Source organism: Sphaerodactylus townsendi, linkage group LG07, assembly GCF_021028975.2.
Source record: "Sphaerodactylus townsendi isolate TG3544 linkage group LG07, MPM_Stown_v2.3, whole genome shotgun sequence".
NCBI classification, from domain to species: Eukaryota; Metazoa; Chordata; class Lepidosauria; order Squamata; family Sphaerodactylidae; genus Sphaerodactylus; species Sphaerodactylus townsendi.
Window position 1 is genome coordinate 39,154,872 of NC_059431.1, and position 20,157 is coordinate 39,175,028.

At 45.0% G+C, this 20,157-nt stretch overlaps 1 protein-coding gene across 1 annotated transcript in view; it reads left to right on the top strand.

The window, feature by feature from the left end:
* The first annotated feature begins 8,221 nt into the window (after nt 1–8,221).
* The window catches only part of CKMT2 (creatine kinase, mitochondrial 2), a 38,645-nt gene continuing 26,709 nt past the window's right edge, over nt 8,222–20,157 (top strand). The window contains exons 1-2 of the mRNA XM_048504218.1: nt 8,222–8,347; nt 16,659–16,829. Of these exons, the coding sequence (XP_048360175.1) occupies nt 16,678–16,829 (152 nt within the window). The 5' untranslated portion in view covers nt 8,222–8,347; nt 16,659–16,677. The remainder of the gene's footprint in view (nt 8,348–16,658; nt 16,830–20,157) is intronic.

Genomic DNA, 20,157 nt, shown 5'->3' on the forward strand with positions numbered 1-20,157 from the left:
CTGAGCCCAGGGATGGGACTTGGGGAGGCATAGCCATGCCCCCATGGATGGGTGGGGTGAGGCCCCATAAAAATATATATACCTACGTCACTGCCCTGCAGTGAACAAATCTTCAACCTTCGAAATATCGTACAGCAATGCACTGAATATCGACACCTACTGGCCATCAACTTCAAGAAAGCTTTTGACAGCATTAACTGAGAGTCCCTCTGGCAGATCCTGTGTTTTTATGGCATACCAGCTGCCTTCATTGCCATCTTCAAAGACTTGTATCTACAATCCAGCTGTTGCATCAAGACAGATAATGGCTGCACTGACTTCCTTGAAATCACCACTGGGGTCAGACAAGGCTGCATTCTGTCTCCACTTCTCTTCCTTGCTGCCCTTGACTACATTGTGCGGAGAACTGGAACACACACTGGCAACAGCATACACTGGCCTGACCAAGACTGCCTTGGCGACTTGGATTTTGCTGATGACATCGCTCTTCTCGAAGAAGATGAGCCAAAGTTGCAGCACATGACAAGTGACCTGGTTAGAGAAGCGGGAAAAATTGGCCTCAGGATAAGCACTGATAAACCAAAGGTCATGTGTGTTATCTCAACAGCCCGAACATAGGGAATCATCATTGGATCACAGCAGCTAAAGAAAGTAGAGAAGTTAACCTACTTGGGCAGTGTGGTCTCCCAGAATAGAGATGCAGAGGCAGATGTCAGGGAACGCTGCAGCCATTTTGTGGAGAATGAACAAGATCTGGTGCTCACCAACCATTCTCCTAAAGACCAAGCTCCGCCTATTCATCTCCATTGTGGTCCTGACAGCCATTTATGCTAGCAAGACCTGGAAGGTCAATGTCTTTTAACAGAAGTGCCTACGCCGAATCCTGAAGATCCGATATTATGACCACATCATTAACCAAGAGGCGCTCCTCCGAAGGAACAGCATGTGCAAACTCCATACCATCGTTGCACACAGAAGACTTCGACTGCTGGCAATGTCCTTTGTATGGAGAACAGTCGGATCCCAAAGATGGCAATGAGTGGATACCTCCTGATGCCAAACGACAGCGAGGATGCCCCTGAAACACCTGGAGGAGAACATTCAAGCAAGACCTGAATGCACTGAATATTGAATGGGAAGAGACTGAAACACTTTTCCAAGACCAGAAATGCTGGAGAGCAATTATCTATTAGGTTCAACCTCTTATTTAAACATTGAAATGTGACATGGGATAAATCCTCAATAGACTTGTGATTGTTTTATGGAATCCCATCAAAATGGGCTTCCAAGACTATGAGCAGTAAAATATCTAAGTGGAAGATGACTGTTATTTAAATACAAACCATGTCATGTGAATATGTGCAGTCCTTGTAAACTTCTGGAGCAAGCTCCTAAATTTTCCTCCGGTGAGGAAGTTTTTCAAGGTTTCCAATTTTACAAGGCTTTACAAAGCTAACACACCCTTCCAAGTCCAGTAAAATCAGTGGTCTCAGATGTAATTCTTTTTACTGTTAGAATGTTATGTTAGTAATGTTAGAAATTATTCTAGCATTAATTAAATAACATTTTAGCAAAGCATTCTGGCCAAATGGTAATTATTGTGATGTTAAAAAACCTAATAACAACAAGCATTATGCAGCAGGCACCCACTAACTTTTCCAAGTATTGTGTGATCAATGGTACCAACAATTTAGAAAATAATATGGTACTGGTACTGTTGCCAGACACATCATCCACCTCCAATATCACCAGAAACAAGCTTGAAACATAGTGTGACATAGTGTGGTTATTACAAAAATCAGTTTCATCCAAGAATGCCTTGAGTTCAGTAACAACCACATGGTCTAATTACTGCCCCCTATTGCATTTGAGATTAGCCTACAATTGACTTAGTGCTTTCATAAGCAAAACATTTTTCCCATCTGATACCACTATTATTGGACTCTGTTCCAATCCAGCAAGGGAAGTATACACATACATTTCAGTGTGTGCACATCCTTGTTCCAGACTACTATCGACATTAAAAGAGTTTGCAGAGGAAAAACAACCCTTAATATAGCAGCTGAAAGCAGCTGTGTTTTGCACTGTGTAGTTACACTAAAACAGATTATGGGGATGGGGAAACTGAATCACAGGATTTCATTTCCCCAAAAGAGGTGATCAGCATTATTGCCACTGGCCTTCTGTTTGCCAGGGAGACTTGAGAACCTTATATAAGAAACAAAGTTGTTTAACTGTCACATATGATTCTGTAATATTTTAGTGCGCCAAAAACAAATAAATAGTCCTGCCCTGTTGTTGTAGAGACTTTACAGGTTAAAATTAAACTACTATCACATAATCTGCACATCTAATAGTGATGGGTGACTCCCATCTTTGGATTACTATTATGGTGGACTGGAGCCATACTGATGCTAATTTTTCTTCTAACTCGGGGTGCTCCCATGTTTGCAGAAAAATCTGAAAAAAAAAGATGGGGGGGGGGGGGATTAAATTCCCACCAAATACATTTGCATTGTCTGCACATGTGCAAACAGTTCACTTACTCAAATATAATGGAGTCACTAGATGGCAGCCACTGCTCAGACCTCAGCCAATGAGAGGAAGATAGCTGCCATTTGACAACAGTCTTATCTACCTCCAAAATCAGGCACCCCCATGGTCAGTTGCCCTGTGCTCAGCAGCAGCAATGGAGGAGGATGTTGGCAGCTACTCTGGGCTCAGTAGCAGCAGTGAAGGGGCCTGAAGTTCCTCCAGGCTTGGTGATGGGGGGGGGGACATGTGATTCCCCCACAAATCATCCACCTCCATTGGAGGTGGATGATTCCCCTACTGAGTAGTAGAAGGAATTAGGTGTAGGGTATTGGCAGTGGTGGGGGTGGGAAGGGTTTGCGCCTCACCGATATCATAGGTCCCCACTAACCCTAACCCTGTACACTGTTCCCCAAGTGTCCCCCTATCTGCAGGTGTCTAAATCCATGGATCAGGAATACTTCCCTAAAATAGATTTGTCTACAAACTTGAAGGACCCTTAAAGTTTGCAGAAAAATCTGAAATCTTAAAAACTACATGGAGAGGTTAATTCCCCCCAAAGTAAAATAGCATCTGTGCATGTGCGGAAAACACACTTACCTTTGACAGCTCCAGTGGCTGCTGCTGCATTTTAATTGGCTGTTCCATCACCATAGCCCCCCTTCCTCCCATTCCTGCCCTCTGCAAGGGAACACTTCCAACTGGTGGAGAGTGCACTGCAACTGTGGGAGCTCAAGCAGGACCTCCCCCTCCCATTCCTCCAATGTGGGAAAAAGTTTTGGGCATTGAAACCACGAGACATGTAAACAGGAAGCACGCAACCCCCCTCATTCCTGTACACAGTTGGGTGGAATGGTGCTCACAGTTGCTGCCATGGGGAGAAAACGTGTTTGGGGGATGTTTTGGAAATGGTGGATTATCACACTGGCCGGCAGCACAGCAAAAATGAAACTGACATGACATAAGGTGGGAGAATGGGAGGCAGGCAGGAAAAATAAAGCGGTTGGAAGCCCATGCTGTTCGCTTGGGAATGGGTTCAACCCAGGATTTTGCAAAAAGATTGTGATTTTGGCGATTTTTCAAAAATCCAGGTTGATGGAAATATAACAGGCCAATCCTGTTTTGGGGAAGGGACCAGTGCGAAGTTCTTCCCTAAAATGGGATATTTCCCTTTGTCAACCAGTTATATTTCTACTGTGCAGAATCCACCTAAGAAAAGGGATGTCAGGATGGAGAAAGAGAAGTAATAGGAAAAGTAGAGGGATAGGAGAGGAAATAAAGTTGCAGGAAATGCCACCTTCGAGCAAGTTTCTTGAGTATCCCCACATATACCCCACATATATTCTAATAGCCAAAATGGTCAAGTCTGAGGGCACTTAAATGTGGTTATTGGAGCTGTGAACAGACAAGACAGATCATTCTACAAATCTGAACAATGCCCCAAGTTTGCTAAAAAATCTAAAACCCACAAAATGTGTTTTTTAATGAATACCTGTGACTTAAAAATGGAAGCATTCAGTGCCCATTGCTGGGCAACCACAACATTCTAGGCTTGACTTATGTCAGTAAAAGCAAAAGAATGGAGCAGGGCCCTATCCAGCACTCTTTTGGCCTTTGAGGGTGGACTCATTATGGCCAGACTGGGCAACCTGGGTGACTCAATGTATGAGACGTCTAGGCTTGGTAGTTTTCAACAGCATCTACCCTATTAAAGTCAGGGTGGTGTAGGGATTAGAACTTCAGAGTGTGGCCTGTGAGACCAGTGAGCCAAGTTGATGTTGGGCCAGTCACATACTTAACCCAACTCAAAGGGATATTATGGGAATAAAAGAAGAGGGGAATAATGTAAGTGCTTGGGTCCCTATTGTAGAGAAAATGTGGTATAAATGAAGAAAATAAATATAGCTGAAGTTGGAAGTAGTTAGAGTGTAGCTTGGTGAATGGCTGAAAAGGAGAGATTGAGGCAAGGAATGGGGAGAGGATATTGTGGTTGCCAGGGGAGGGAAAGAGGAAATATTGTCAGGACTGGGGAAAGGGATAATCCTCAAGGGTTCTCTGTCATGAAAGTGGGACAACACCATACAACTGGGCCACAGTTTTCCTAGAGGCTTCTAGTAGGTGAGGGAGCTGAACACAGAGGGGCAGTTAAGGTAGGTTGACTGTTACCCCCCCAGGTTAGCAAATATCAGGAGATTTGGGGGTATAGCTTGGGAGGGGTGGTTTGAAAAGGGAAGGGACCAGTGGTGGGATCCAAACATTTTAATAACAGGTTCCGATGGTGGTGGGATTCAAACAGTGGCGCCGCTGCACACACACACCTCCAGTCCCCATTGGGCAGGGAGGTTGCTTTAGTAACCCCTTCTCGGCACTCAGAAAAAATTAGTAACCACTTCTAGAGAAGTAGTGAGAACTGTTTGGATCCCACCTCTGGAAGGTACCTCTGAAGGATATAATGCCATAGACTCCACCCTTCAAATCAGCTATTTCCTCCTTGGAAACTTGGCCAACATTCGTGTGTGGTCTAGAGATTCCTTAGAATTACAACTGATCTCCAGATTATTATTATTATTATTATTATTATTATTATTATTATTATTATTATTATTATTATTATTATTATTGTAGATTTCACAGCTGCCAGATCTTTAGCTGGTTGTTGGTCTTCATTACAATTTGAGCCTCACCCAGAAGCCTAGGAAGTTGTAATGTATTGGCGTAGTATTTGTGTGGATCCCAGCAGGGCTGCCTTCTGAATTTGACAGATGTTAATTTTGTCAATTTGAAGATGTTTCAAGTGCTGCCCTAGTGTTTTTGGGATGGGGCCCAGCATGCCGATTACTATCGGACGACCTCAGCTGGCTTGTGCTATAGACACTGAAGCTCGATTTTCAAATCGTGGTATCTAGTGACCTTCTCGTGTTCTTTTTCAATGATCCTGCTGTCACCGGGGACTGCTATGTCAATGATGCTCACTTTCTTGTCCTCGATCACGGTGATGTCTGGTGTATTGTGTTTCAACACTTTGTCCGTTTGGATTCGAAAGGATCTTGACCTTCTCGTTTTCCATTACTTTCTCTGGACAATGTTTCCACCCATTCTTAGTTGTTTATCATCATCATCATCATCATCATCATCATCATCATCATCATCATCATCATCATCATCATCATCATCATCATCATCACGTTTATAAACCGCCCTCCCCCGAAGGGCTCAGGGTGGTGAACATAGAATATGCAAGCAGAGTACAAATACAATCAGACAAATAAATTATGACTCTGCACATTTTAAAACTAAGCCCCTTAAAACACAGCGTACTAATTATACAGCACAGTAACAGAATAACTCAACAGATGTCGTCTCACGACTAAACTCCCTAAGAGGGGGGCAGTAGGGTCCACTGATGTTATGGGGGGGCAATCAGCGGCCGGTCTCCCCAAAAGCCCGGTGGAACATCTCAGTCTTACAGGCCCCTGCAGAACTAAGGTCCCACAGGGCCCGGACAGCTGGAGGGAGAGCGTTCCACCAGGCAGGGGCCAGGGCTGTAAAGACCCTGGCCCAAGTGGAGGCCAGCCGCATCATTGAGGGGCCAGGAACCACCAGCAAATTGGCCTCAGTCGGGACATATGGGGTAAGACGGTACTGCAGGTACAAGGGTCCCAAGCCACATAAGGCCTTAAAGGTTAGCACCAACACCTTGAAAATGATTCAGAAGTTGACCGGTAGCCAATTCAGACGGCGTAACACAGGTAAAATGTGATCTCTCGCAGCCCCCCCTGTGAGCAGGCGAGCCGCTGCATGCTGGACCAGTCTTAGTTTCCAGATCAGGCACAAGGGAGGGCCCGCGTAGAGCGAGTTGCAATAGTCAAGTCTGGAGGTGACCGTTGCATGGATCACGGTGGCCATGTCCACTTGGGAGAGGAAGGGGGCCAGCCGCTGGGCCTGATGGAGATGGAAAAACGCAACCCGGGTTACATGGGCCACCTGGGCCACCTCTCCATTGAAAGAGACCCCAGGCTGCGAACGGAGGAGGTCGGTGCCAATAAGACCCCCTCCCACACTGGTGGCTGAAAGTCCCCAACCCCCCCTCATGGCCCAGCCAGAGGATTTCCGTCTTCGCTGGATTCAGTTTTAACCTGCTCTGCAGCAACCAACCAGCAACCGCCTCCAAACAATGCTGGAGAGCCCCAGGGGCGGCGACTGCTCCCCTCTCCATCAACAGAATGCGCTGGGTGTCATCAGCATATTGAGCTCCGTACCAACTGAGCAAGGGGTCGCATATAGATGTTAAATAATAATGGGGACAACAGAGCTCCCTGAGGCACGCTGCAATGAAGCGGGCACCTCTGGGAGGCTTGGTCTCCACACCACACTTGCTGACTCCGGTCCCAGAGGAACGAGGCAATCCACTGAAGGACAATGCCCCGCACCCCAGAAATGGCCAGGTGGTGGGCCAAAAGATCGTGGTTGACTACATCAAATGCTGTGGTAAGATCTAATAGTACCAGCAGCGCCGATCCGCCTTGGTCAAGTTGCATATGGAGCATATCTGTGACGGTGACGAGAACAGTCTCCGTTCCATGCCCAGCACGGAAGCCGGACTGGAAGGAGTCGAAAGCTGATGTGTCCTCCAGAAAGCCCTGAAACTGCTCCAACACCACTCTCTCAATTACCTTCCCCAGAAATGAAAGATTCGAGACAGGGTGGTAATTGGTCGGATCACCGGGATCTAACGATGGTCTTTTCAAAGTGGGCGGACCACTGCCTCCTTCAACCCACCCAGAAAAACTCCTTGCTCAAGGGAGCTATTAATGATGTTCAACAGGTGGGGCCGTAGCTCTCCCTGGCATGCTTTAATAAGCCAGGAGGGGCACGGATTCAGAGGAAAGGTAGTAGGTCTATCAGCAGCCAGGGCCCTGTCAACAGTGCCTTCAGAGAGCAGGGAAAACTGAGCCAAACAAGGGCCAGAAGACGGCAAGGTGACAGAAATCACTTTCCCTGGGGAAATGGCTACTTTGCAGGGTAGCCCCTAAAGCAGTACACACTGCTTGGGATTTTTCCCTCCCCAGACCTTACCATCCCAAGGCTCCTTCCCCAAGGCTCCAGGAATTTCTCAACCTGGAGCTGGCACCTCTATGGGGAATTGATCTATGTGCCTGGGAGATCTGTTGTGATTTCAGCTCTTCAAGCCCCACATGAAGATTGGCATCCCTAGGCAGAAAGAATGAAGCCGGAAAGAGGGACAAGCAATAGGGGCTTTCAGAAAAGGGAAAGAGGAAACAGTGCAGGAGGGGAGGCATTAGATGCTTCCTGCAAGTCCTTGCGGGTTCCCGCTTGTACCTTATCGATTTGCCAGCAACCGTGGGTGAGGATTATTTAGCAGAACTCCATACAATAGGCACAAATACTAGATTCATATTGCAAATTGGGCTTCTTTGGACACCTGGTTACAAAAGAAGTTGTCACAAATTGTGTGAGTATAAGAGGTATCATTTTGATTTTTTTTTACTTCAGGTACCAAGTTACGAGCACAGTTACAAGTGGGTTTAGAAGGATGTATCTCAGTTTGGGATTACAGTTTAGATCTTTGAGTCTTCAAGGAGACTGCCATCACAGCAGACATTTAGATCAGAGCTGAATGACATGAGATTAACCAGTAACATTATAGTGTCCCCTTTCTTCCTCTTCGAGTCTCCCTCCCGTGCTTCTCTGCCTCATATGACCAGTAATTCTATAACTCACCGTACAAACTGCTGGTTCAGCTCCCACTTCTTGACTTGTATGCTACAGGACGCGTCTGGTTGGAGCTTTCAAGGTCAGTTTAACTTACATGTGTTTATTCACCATTGACACTGACATTTATAATGGGAAGGTTATTAGAAATGTCTTCAATGTGCCACAGACTGTAGCCTTTGGGGAGATATAATTTACTTATTTGCTAAGAGCACAGAAAACTATGTCAGTAAAATTTGTCAGGCCACTGTGCAGTTCTCCAAACGGTGAAATTGAAACAAGCACACTGAAAATGTGATCTGCCTTGTGCAAATTGTAATAACATTTTTACAGACAACCTGCAGAGCAACTAGCTTTTAAAATATCAGTGCTGTCATAAATGTCTTGCTTTAACTAGAAAGGTTGAAGCATCATGTTATTAATGTTTGCTTTATTGCTATCAAAGAACAGTCTTGAGATTTGATCTGCATCAGGGATTATTCTTGCTTAAATTAATCAGCATCCTCCAACTAGCCCCAAATTAGATACTGGAGAAGTGCAACCTTACATTCCTTATTTTCATTGTTTCATATCTGAGAATATTTCTGTTCCACAGAAATCCAAAAAAACAACTCTCACAAACCTTGCAGTGTTACTTGGTTTTTAATCTTTTTGACCTAGCAATTATGCAGACTAGTTTTGCAGTGTAGCCTGGGTAATTAGTTACTGCTGGTTATCTTTTTCAGTTTTAAGACTAATCAGCAGCAAAGGCAAATAAAAAAAATACTTGAATTAACATTGTGTCTGCAAAAGAACATTTCCTTTGAATTTAATTTACATCCCATTACCTGTGGTCAGACTCACACCAGCTTAGTTCCATATGATGTGGTATAAATGGTTCATGAACAACTGTGGTACACGGCTTGCAAATTGGGACTATTCTTTATTGTACTGCTTTTTCTTTCTCTTTATTCCACTAACTGACCGCTAGTGGTGTCTTTAAGAATATAACAGCCCTGTCACATGCGAAGCAAGAACTCTAGTCCACAGTCAGATGCTCACTGGAGCCCCACAAGCAGGGCAATAGTCTCATCTTCCCTCATGAGAGAACTGTTCTCCGTGATTTTGAGTCTCCTTTAAAGCTTTCTAAAAGCCAGCAGCCATCATCACATCTTGCGGCACCAAATGTCATACATCTAATAGGGAGTTGTGCGATTTCTTTCTTTTCTCTGTCCTGAGCTAATTGCCAGCTTTGTTGAGTGAACCCATTTGTTTCCTGGCCCAAAGGGAAAACACAACTTTGCAAAAATGTGTTGAATGTTGCCTCAACATTATGATTTCTCCTTGAGCAAGATCTGTCTCAAACATCTTTACCTCAGAACTTTCATTTAACATTTGACAGGCAGTTTATAAGCTCCCTGTGCTGAATCTGACACCATGAAAGCATGCAAGCCAAGAGAACAAGTGTCCTGAATAAGCAGGCCAAAATGGGAGGTGATAACTCCACTGAAGGAGTAAGGGAGTTCTGCTGTGCTTAAACTGCAAAATGAGGCATGTTTGGGGGGCAATGTTTATTCTCCACCTGGAATCCCTATCGCTAGTTTCAAATGAATGTGTCTGGTGGAATAAACTGATTAGCCATCACTGAAGGCAGTCAGTGTGTGCACAGCTAGACATTTCATATAACATGATATAGGAAGCAGTTCACATGACTAGTACCTGTTCCTCTCCAAAAATTACAGCTGATCTTTAGACGATAGGAATCGTTCCCTCTTTGGAGGGGACACTATGGCATCACATCCGTGCTGAGCTCACTCCCCAAACTGCCCCTCCCCAGGTTCTGCCCCCAAGTCTCCAGGAATTTCCCAACCCAGAGTTGGTAACCCTAGAAACCTGATGCACAGTATGTGTGCATACACAGAGAGAAAGAGAAATCTGTTATGAACTGAGATGCAATAGATGCACTTAGCAACCGTTGCTGTCCTAGCTGCTCTGAATTTATCACTTGCTGTATTTTGACACCTTGCAATTTTGGCATGGAAAACTACCAGTACAAGTGACCTTGGGTGGGGGTGGGGTGTGGGGGAGGGTTATCTTCCCACTAGCTTGTGCTAACTGTAGATTTAGCTCTCAGGTATAGTCAGTGGAGAACCTGTTTTTTTTTTTAGGTTTGCAGGGAAAACTGAAGAATGACTACTTTGTGGTGATTTTATTCATTTCACAAGTGGGAATCTGCAAAAGTCTGCAGGAGGTATTTCATTTCTCTCTCCCGCACCCCTCCCCATTACTTTCCTGAGATAATAATAAATAAATAATAAACATAGCTGAAGATGGGAGGTAGATAAAGGGTAGATTGGTGAATGGCTGGGAAGGGAGCAGGAAAAGAGAAGAGTCTATGAGGACTCATAGACTCTTCTCTTTTCCTGCTCCCTTCCCAGCCATTCACCAATCTACCCTTTATCTACCTCCCATCTTCAGCTATGTTTATTATTTATTTATTTATTTCATTTTTACCCCACCTTTCTGCACAGTGGGGACCAAAGAAGCTTACATTATTCTCTTCTTTTTATCTGCACAACGATCCTATGTGTGGTAGATTAAGCTGAAAGTATGTGACAGGTCCAAAAGCACCCATTGAGCTTCCACAGCAAGATGGGGTTTGGAACTGGATCTCCAAGAGCCTACTTTGAAGCTTTACCCACTACTCCACACTGGCTTTCATAGCATAGCTGCTATTCAGTCGTGGCAAGCAGCCAGACCAAGCTGATATCTGGTTGGTTGCTCAGTGATATGAAGTCACCCAGAGATATGAAGTCCTCCCAGAATTACAACTGAACCCCAGGAGACCTCTTGGAAAAAATGGCTGCTTTGGAGGGTGGACTGTATGGCATTATATTCAGCTGAGGCCTCTCCCCACCCCAAACCCTGCTGCCCTCAGACTCCACCACAAAATTTCCAGAAATTTCCCAATTTGGAGCCACCAACCAGGGGCGTAATGCCCGTTGGGCAAGGTGGGCAGCTGCCCAGGGCACCACCTTGTGGGGGGCATCAAAATGCAGGGTTTGCTTTTGGGTATTTTAGTGGTTTTCCAATTTTGGCGTGCAGGGGGTGCAGCTTTTAGACCAGCAGCACCAAAATTTCAGCGTACCATCAGGAGACTGTCCTTATGCTACCCCCCAAGTTTGGTGAGGTTTGGTTCAGGGAGTCCAAAGTTATGGACTCCCAAAGGGGGTGCCCCTATCCCCCATTGTTTCCAATGGGAGCTAATAGGAGATGGGGGCTACAGTTTTGAGGGTCCATAACTTTGCCCCCCCTGAACCAAACTGCACCAAACCTGGGGGGTATCATTAGGGCAGTCTCCTGATGAGACCATGAAAGTTTTGAGACTGTGCCTTCAGAAATGTGCCCCCCCCGCCCAGCCTGCAACCCTCATTGACAGCAATGCAGAAAACTCAATGCAGAACAAAGATTCTTGGGCAAATTTCTGGGATGTTCCTGCAGGGGGTGCATTTTTGGACGTATCAGCACCAAAAATTCAGGATATCATCTGGAGACAGTCCTGATGGGACCCCCCAAAGTTTGGTGCAGTTTGTTTCAGGGGGTCCAAAGTTATGGACTCTCAAAAGGGTAGCCCCCATCTCTTTAGCAAAGAATGGGGGATGGGGCACCCCCTTTGAGGGTCCATAACTTTGGACCCCCTAAACCAAACTGCACCAAACTTGGGTGTATGTGAGTGTGTATACACATAGATCCATACATGGAAAAAATGCATGTACAACAGACAATTCCATATGTATTACCACAAAAATCTTAAAACAACGTATAGATAAAATTGCCTTCTAAAACTAGATATATCAATGTTTTGTGATGCTTAATCTTGTATCACTTTTTTATCACCCCTCCATCAGTCGTTGTACTGTCTACCCTCTCCTGTCTCCCAGTGCCTTCTGCCATGCATGCCTGCTGTATGAGAACATGTACTAATTTTAGATGGTAGTTAAAAGCCAGAACTGCTCCAGCCGGCACATAGATGAGGGTGAAGTGAACTAAATTCCTTGACAAACCAATTCATGCTAGTGAGCTTAAAGAGACATGGAATGAACCATTGAAAAAGGAGCAGAACTTTTGGGCAGATTACATGAAAGAGAATAATCACTGCAAATATGCTATCCCAAACTAAAAAAAAATTAGAAGAGAAATTGCTAGCTCTGTTCTCATATATAGAAACTCCGTATTTTTCTATATACTAGTTCTCTGTATTTTGCTGTCATCTAAAGTATGCCTGGGAAAAATATGGTGAAGTTACCCAGGGAGACCATTACAGTGTTCAAAATAATAATCTACTCTACTGGAAATCTTATATTCTAATAGCAAATTTGGCCAATTTTTTTGGATACTTAAACCCAGTGACAGCTCTTCCTACAAATCTGAAAAGGGTCCCAGGTGTGCAGAAAGATATGAAATCTAACACACACACACACGCACGCACACGCACACGCACGCACACAGGGCATTTGAAGAGGGGAGGGACCTCAGAAGGGTTTTTACTCCCAATAAAGCTACCCTCCAAAGCAGCCAGTTCCTCCATAGGAACTAGGGTTGCCACCCTCCAGGTGGGGGCTGGAGATTTCATGGACTTACAACTGATCAGATGACAGAGATCAGTTCTGCTGGAGAAAACTGCTGCTTTGGAGAGTGGCGACTATGGAATCTGCTGAGGTTGCTTCCCTCCTCAGACCTCACACTTCCGAGTCTCTACCCTAAAATCTCCAGGAATTTCCCAACCTGGAGCTGGCATCCCTAAAGAGGAACTGATCTCTCTGGTTGGGCAGTCTTTTGTGAGTCTAGATTTCCAGACTCCACAAAGAAGTTGACAACCCTAGGACAGAGGGAAGCAGACAAAGGGGAGAGGCTATGAGGGCTTTCAGGAAATGGAAAGAGGAAATAGTGGAGAAGAGGGAAATGTCCTTCCACAAGTCCTTGCTGGTTTCCTCTTGTCTACTCTAATGTTCAGTCACACAAACAAAATGGCTTACTGATGTAATAGAACTAAATTTCTGACTTTGCTGTGCTTTGTGAACTTCTGCCCTGCCCACGAAAGGGCTTCAAGCGTTAAAAATAATATGCAGTCAGTCCATCAGTCAATCACTGCTAGCTTGAAGTACATGATGACTATGTCACAACCCGTTACTCTAAAGGATATGAAAACAACCTGCCATGCAGTTCATTTTTGCCAGGAGAAATTATCTGAGCTAGCTAAACATGACAGACTGTCTAATGTAGTCAGTGTTACCTTTTATTTGATAAGATATCCTGCATCTAACACAAGAACTAAAATAATTGTTTTCTTTTATTTTCCTAAGTTTGACGGTCACTAGTCCAAGAAAATACCCTGGAAAGGGACAATTGTGTGATAGAATCAAATGCAATATATGTATTTTAGAAGCAATTCCAGCAGTTCCATATGTCCTATGGTAGTCTACAGGGGAAAAAAAGTAACTTTCACAGTCATTTGATTAAAACTGGCAATTAGACAGAGATTTCTTCTTATAAAGTAAAACACTGTCAGATTTAGGGATTCTTTTTCACCTGGTGTTTTCTGGTGCAATTGAAAATTATGTTTCAATATTATTTTCCACTGGTTTTGCTTTAAAGCTGATCAAAATGCAGCTATCTTGTCAATTTCCTGTTTGCTTTACCAAGACCCATGTTGGGCGTAGCTAGGGAAAATGGAGCCCGGGGAAGACTTTGAGTTTTCCACCCCCATGGGCCCCCCTGCCCCCCCTGCCCCACTTACCTTAGCCGGTGGCAGGTCCTGGCGGGACACGCACAGAAGCCTCCGCCGGTCCTGGTGGGGTGGGGCAGGGACACGTTCAGCGGCCTCTGCCAGTCCTGGTGGGGCAGGGCCAGGCAAAGGCATGCACAGCAGTCTCCATCGACGCTGGTGGGGCAGGGGAAGGGGGAAAGGAGAAGGGGTAGGGGGGCAATGTGACCCCAGTGGCATCTGTCCGGGGCACCTGTCCTCACCCCGCCCCGTCATAGCTACGGCACTGGTCCTTTGTTCCTCCATTAGCTATGTTTGATGATGTGTATAGGGAATATTCACATCAAAAATAGTCCTTGATGTTCATGAGTCTGAGCCTGATATAAAATCATGTAAACCATCTGTGGTAAATTCCATTGCTCCAGATGTACATTAAATGGAGCTGTGCTATGTGAAGTTTACTTTCTGCTCATAGACTTCTGCATTCAATTCTTTCTAGTTTAGTCTGTATTGCTTTTATAGTGGTCTCTTTTCAGACCTGATCTGTGGCAATTGTTAAATTGATCTTTTGTTGACCAGTCATACGCATGACAATACTGTTAAGGCATTCAAGAGACACTGGCCTTTTGCCCACATTTCGTCTCTTTGGGTCAAGCGTACATTACCTTTGGGGTAGATTCTCAATTGTGGATGTTGTTTCCTCCTCTTCAGAACTCACTGCCCTGCAGATCAGAGAACCCTGTGGTTTCCAAGAGTAGGCAAAGTGCAATGTTTTCCCTGACTACGCAGGGAAAGTGAAGCACACCAGTGTGCGTCCTGCTCCATTTGGCTTTTCTCCTCCCCACCGCTCTCTGCCCATGCAGAAGCAGTTCTGCCATCATTACTGGGAGATCAGTGGGGTTTTGTTTTACAAGATGTTTTGGTACTTTTGATCTAATGCTTTGGCGATAGAATGTTAAAAGGGCCTCTTTAAAAAACAAACAAAAGAGATGACAAACAACTTCCTGACCTGGAAGCAAGAGTCAGGCAAAATTGCTGCTAGCCCCCAAGGGGGGGCTTCCTGGTATCCTTGGAAAGCCCTTCCATTAAGTGGTAGCTACAACAAAGACAAACTTTGTAAAAGAATTGTTAATTAGCATTGGCATGCAAGCCCATGGCAAGACAGGGAACCAGTTTCTGAGGTGTACCCTACCAGTCACCTCTATGTTGGTGTTTTTGGCCATTTCTGCATGGCACAATTATACCAGGTTACAATCGGTATCTTACAATCCGAGTCCATTTTATCCCGTTTTCTCCGTTCTCATGGCTGTCCGTTTCTATGAAGGAATCGAATGAAGAACAGGAAAAAATACTGCAGTTTGTTTTGCGTGAGCCTAGGTCTTTTGTCGTTACACTGCAAGTGTATCTGCGCATGCGCAAACATCCCCGGTGTCCTGTGTTCTGATTGGCTGTTGTTTTGGGGCAGCAGCAGGGAAAAATGAAGCCCCCCTTTTTCCAGTTCTGGATAGGGCCTGGCGCAGGCCTCAACATGGCAAGCGGCAGCAAAAAACAATGGGACACAGCATCACATCACATTCCCACTCACATTCTCATATTTTTGCGGAAAATGAGAGACTCCCCCCTCTCCATGATGTGCCCACTAACATTTGGCTCAAAGTGCACATATCCCTAGTTATGTACTCTGAGCAACCAGTACACGTACGGCACTAGAGATACACACAATCAGACCTGGTATGTACAATTAGAAATCTAGATTTTTGATAATATGCATTCATATATACAGAAGATGGAAAATATGCACATTGTTCTATTCACACAAAATGGTGACCTCGCATCTGGAAGATCATGGATAACATGCTCTCTCAGTATGTGAGGTTAGACTACCAAAATCGTAACATCTGGAACAATGTTTATATATAATAACTTTAAAGGTAATAGAGACTGCAGCCCTTAGACTAAAGAAACGTAAGACAAATATATGAGCAAATAATTCCTATCTAATGAAACAGCATAAGTACAACATGACAGTTACCTCAGGATAGAAATGCAAAGAAGAGTGATGAGAATATGATCAGATCCACCCTGAGGCTAGAAGTATTGTCGTTCAAGAATAATACTATTATTATCATAGACAATGTTTTAGAAATGCGGAGCTAACTCCTCTAGCCTTCAAATGAAAAGTAATTGAGATGATTGGGCAACAGGGTGTTTTAAGAATCCTGAAGAAAAACTGAATGACAAATTGGTCTCTAGAAAATGTTGAGAGTGGGCTTCAGGTAGTATTCTTATAACACTAACCACTACCATCACCACTCACATAAGTTTCAGACTGAAATAGCTGCTAATACAAGAAATGGTAAGCAGATACATTGTGAGGATTCTGTTCAAACTGCCTCTTGAGAGAATATTAAGTTACCAGCTATCCAGATATTAGACTCAGGAAAATGGTTCTGTTGAGTGTGAGCATAGTTCTATTAATTTTGTAATTCTATAAAAATGTAAAAGTTTAAGAAAATGTTGGAAAAACAATACTTTTAAAATGAACAAGTTAATTCATCTGCTGGATCTATTGCCATTTTTATTTTTATTTTTACACATTTGTGTTAAGTTGTATCTCATTGCAAGTTTGGGACTTTTTTGCATCCTACAGAAATATTAAGTGGGGAAAGATGGCTAGTACTTTCTCACGTCTCCTCGCTGGTCGGAAAACAGCTGTTCTCTTTGCAGCAGTGAGCACGGGTACCTTGACCACTGGATACTTGTTGAATCAGCAGAATATGAAAGCTGGTTTCCTTGAGAGAAAGAAACTGTTTCCTCCAAGGTAAATACTTGTATTGAAATCTTCAAACAAATGCAGTGGATTTTACTTGAAGGGCTCAAAGACTGTTGCTGTCCGAGGGTGGATCTCTTTTGTGCGAGTCCCCTTTTAACAATAATACACAGTACTCAATTGCTGGGTAATAAATTGGCCATAGCCATTTTATTGAGCAGAAGCGTGAGGCTAAGCATGGGTCTGGGTCTGGTCAAACGGGTGACGTGCGACAGCTCAGCAGGGCGGATGCCTCGTTCCGAGCTTCGTTCCATTGCGGGGCTCTGCCGGGCGGACGCTCCTGGCCAGAGATGTTCCCCTTCGGCCCGGTTCGACAGGGGCGGTCGCCTCTTGCCGCTGTTGCCGTTCCCAAGGGGAAGGCGTAGCTCCCTAGCTCCCTTCCCCTTCCCTTCCAGAGCCATACCCATGCGCCAAACCGCCAATCATCAGGGCTATGACAAAATAAGCATGCATTAACATAAAAAATTTAGGGAGAGGTGGGTGGGCAAATCGTAAGCCGACGAGCACATGGCCCGGGACAAAGGAGGGGAAGCCGCTTTATAGTCCCGCTCGCCCCTCCTTTCTCCTGGTGACGCTCACCCTTCTCTAGCATGGGTCCTTCTCCCTTCCGCCCCTCCTTTAATGGGGGGGGGGTCGTCACTGGCCTCGCTCTTCCCCATCCCCGGCAGCAACTGCGCCTCGTGGTGATTCACAAGTGTCTTATGGTGATGGTTCCTTGAAAAGTTTCTGAACAGGCAAGAAAACTGATTATTAGTTAGCTAAAATAGGGACAGAGCCCAAAAGTGAACTTGAGACCAAAGTGGACTTGAGACTCAGACAATGTTTTCTGAGACTCAGGTGGGCATTCTCTCGCTTGACTATCATCAGTCACAAGTCACACTGTTTGGAAATCATCCAAACATGTAAACAAGCTGGAACATGTCCAGGGGAGGGTAATGAAGGTGATTATGGGTCTGGAGACCAAGTCCACGAGGAAAGGTTGAAGTTCGATATGCTTAGCCTAGAGAGGAGACAACTGTGCAGAAAGAAAAAAGGGGGGTGTTGGTCCACAAAGGGCAGGTCTACCCAGTGCTTTTCAACAGGCACCAAATCCACCTTCTGAGTGGTTAAGATATATGTGTCTGTATAGCTATGGAGATAGCTGGTCAAAGTTTTTTTAGAAAAGGAAAACAATATATTGCCAGAAGCAGCAGGACGAGCTGAGTATATGTGCGTTTTGGGCTGCAAAGGTGCCCAGGATTGGAGCCTGCAGAGCAAACATCCTAAGACAACTTTAAGCAAATGGCAGCAGGTAGAATCCCTTCAGCTGCACACAAACTGCTGGGTACAAGCTGAGGGTAAAACTGACCAGAGAGCAAAATGGGTAGGAAAAAGTCTCTTTTCCCCTCTAACACCTTTGCTATCTGGAAAATATACCAGAAGCCACGTCTCTTTAAGACAGTGATGGCGAACCTATGGCACGGGTGCCAGAGGTGGCACTCAGAGCCCTCTCTGTGGGCACGTGCACACAGAGTTTGTCATGTGGGGAGCGGAAAATCACCCCCCACACACACACACACACATCTAGGCTGGCCTGAGCCACTGAGCACTGAGCACGCACTGCAGTGAGCAGGGAGGACTCGGCTGGCGGGCCTGGTGCCTGTGCCCCAGGTGGCTGCTGCATGGGGGGGGGGTGTGTGCAGAGGAGGCAGAGATGCTAGAGAGGCACAGAGCGGTGAGTGTGGGACTTGCTGGAGGCTAGAGCAGGCTGGCCCCTGCTCGAGCGGGTGGGGTGGAGGAAGAGGGAGCCAACCCTTTTTTCTAAACGAAAACCTCATCATTCAGGTTAAATTGCCGGGTTGGCACTCTGCAATAGATAAGTGGGGCTTGGGTTGCAATTTGGGCACTCAGTCTTAAAAAGGTTCGCCATCACTGCTTTAAGACGTCCCCCAGATGTCTCTATTTTGGATGTGTGGAGTGAAAAGAAACGGTCGCCTCTTTTTAAAACATCCCACAGATGTCTTTTTTGTGTTGTGCGGAATGGATCTGCAACTGTAAACACACAAATAACTTCATTTAGATATATATATATATACATTTAAAAATGTGAAGACCCTACACTAAGCACCTGAGAACTGACTCTCACACACATGCCTTATTAGAGGGAGAAAGGAGGAAATTGGGACATTTCAGGAGGGGGCATCCAACCTTAAATCAAAGGGCTCAGGGTATGAAGAGGTCCAGGGACTGATGTGTTAGAGGTCTGAGGAACAAAGCAAGAAGCCAGCAAAGCAAGGAGAAAAGGTGTGGAATGTAGCAGGGGTTCTGAGAGGGAAACTAGATTCGGACATCTAGACAGGAATTCTGAGGAATAGTCTCCTGGGACTTGAAGTTCTTCATTTATGAACAGAAGGTCTTTGAGAGGTTTGATCTTCCTGACTTTTAATTGGGTTAAGATATTTAAACCTTACTGGTAGGTTTAAAGTTGACTGCTGTTATACTTTGGGAGTGGGAACTGGGAAAATTACTTCGATCAGGCTAGTGAGCCAGATCTGCATGGACACAAAAACCCAGGAGATGCAAGAATGACCAAAAAGATTAGGGATGAGGGACAACTTAATGACTTTACTGCCTCAGCTGAGTCATTGACCTTGGGCTGGGCAGACATCTCTAGGGTGTATGTGGACACTGGATAATGTCCTCAGTGTTGAAAAGTCTTTTGTTCTTGAGAAAGATATGTCATGAAGCTGGGGGAGATTGTGCTGAATCTGTTTTAATTCCTACCTCTTCCCTGGGACTCTCAGTGTCATGGCTGAAATCAACTACCTTTCTGAGAATCCCCAGATTTCAGATCCTCTAGTGCGGCAGCTCTAAAAGTCCAAAAGAAAAAGGAAGATTCTTCCTCTGAAGAGTTTCAACTGGAGGAGGTGGTGGGATTCTTACAGATGTTGATCAATAAGCGCGAGAACTGCAATCTTGCAGTGGACATGGAAAAGAGCACAGGGAAAATGATTTCAGATGAATGGGACAGTGGAGGCTGTCCAGACAATCTAGACAAGATAGAGGTTACGCTAGTCAGGAAGGCAGAAACTCTGAAGGAGACTGTTCTTTTAACTGAATGGAGGGGTGGTGTTATCCTTGACCAACACCGGGAAGAGTTCGGGGGCGGGGGGGAAACCTTGTAGAAGGGATTATTAAATCCAACTTTATCTGAAGATTGGATAAATGAAGTTGTAAGAATGGGGTTTTTTTTAAGATTCATCTTGTATAGTAATGTTCTCCCACCCTAGACTCTATGATTCTGTAACTGATGATAGATCATTGCAAAGACTATTACATG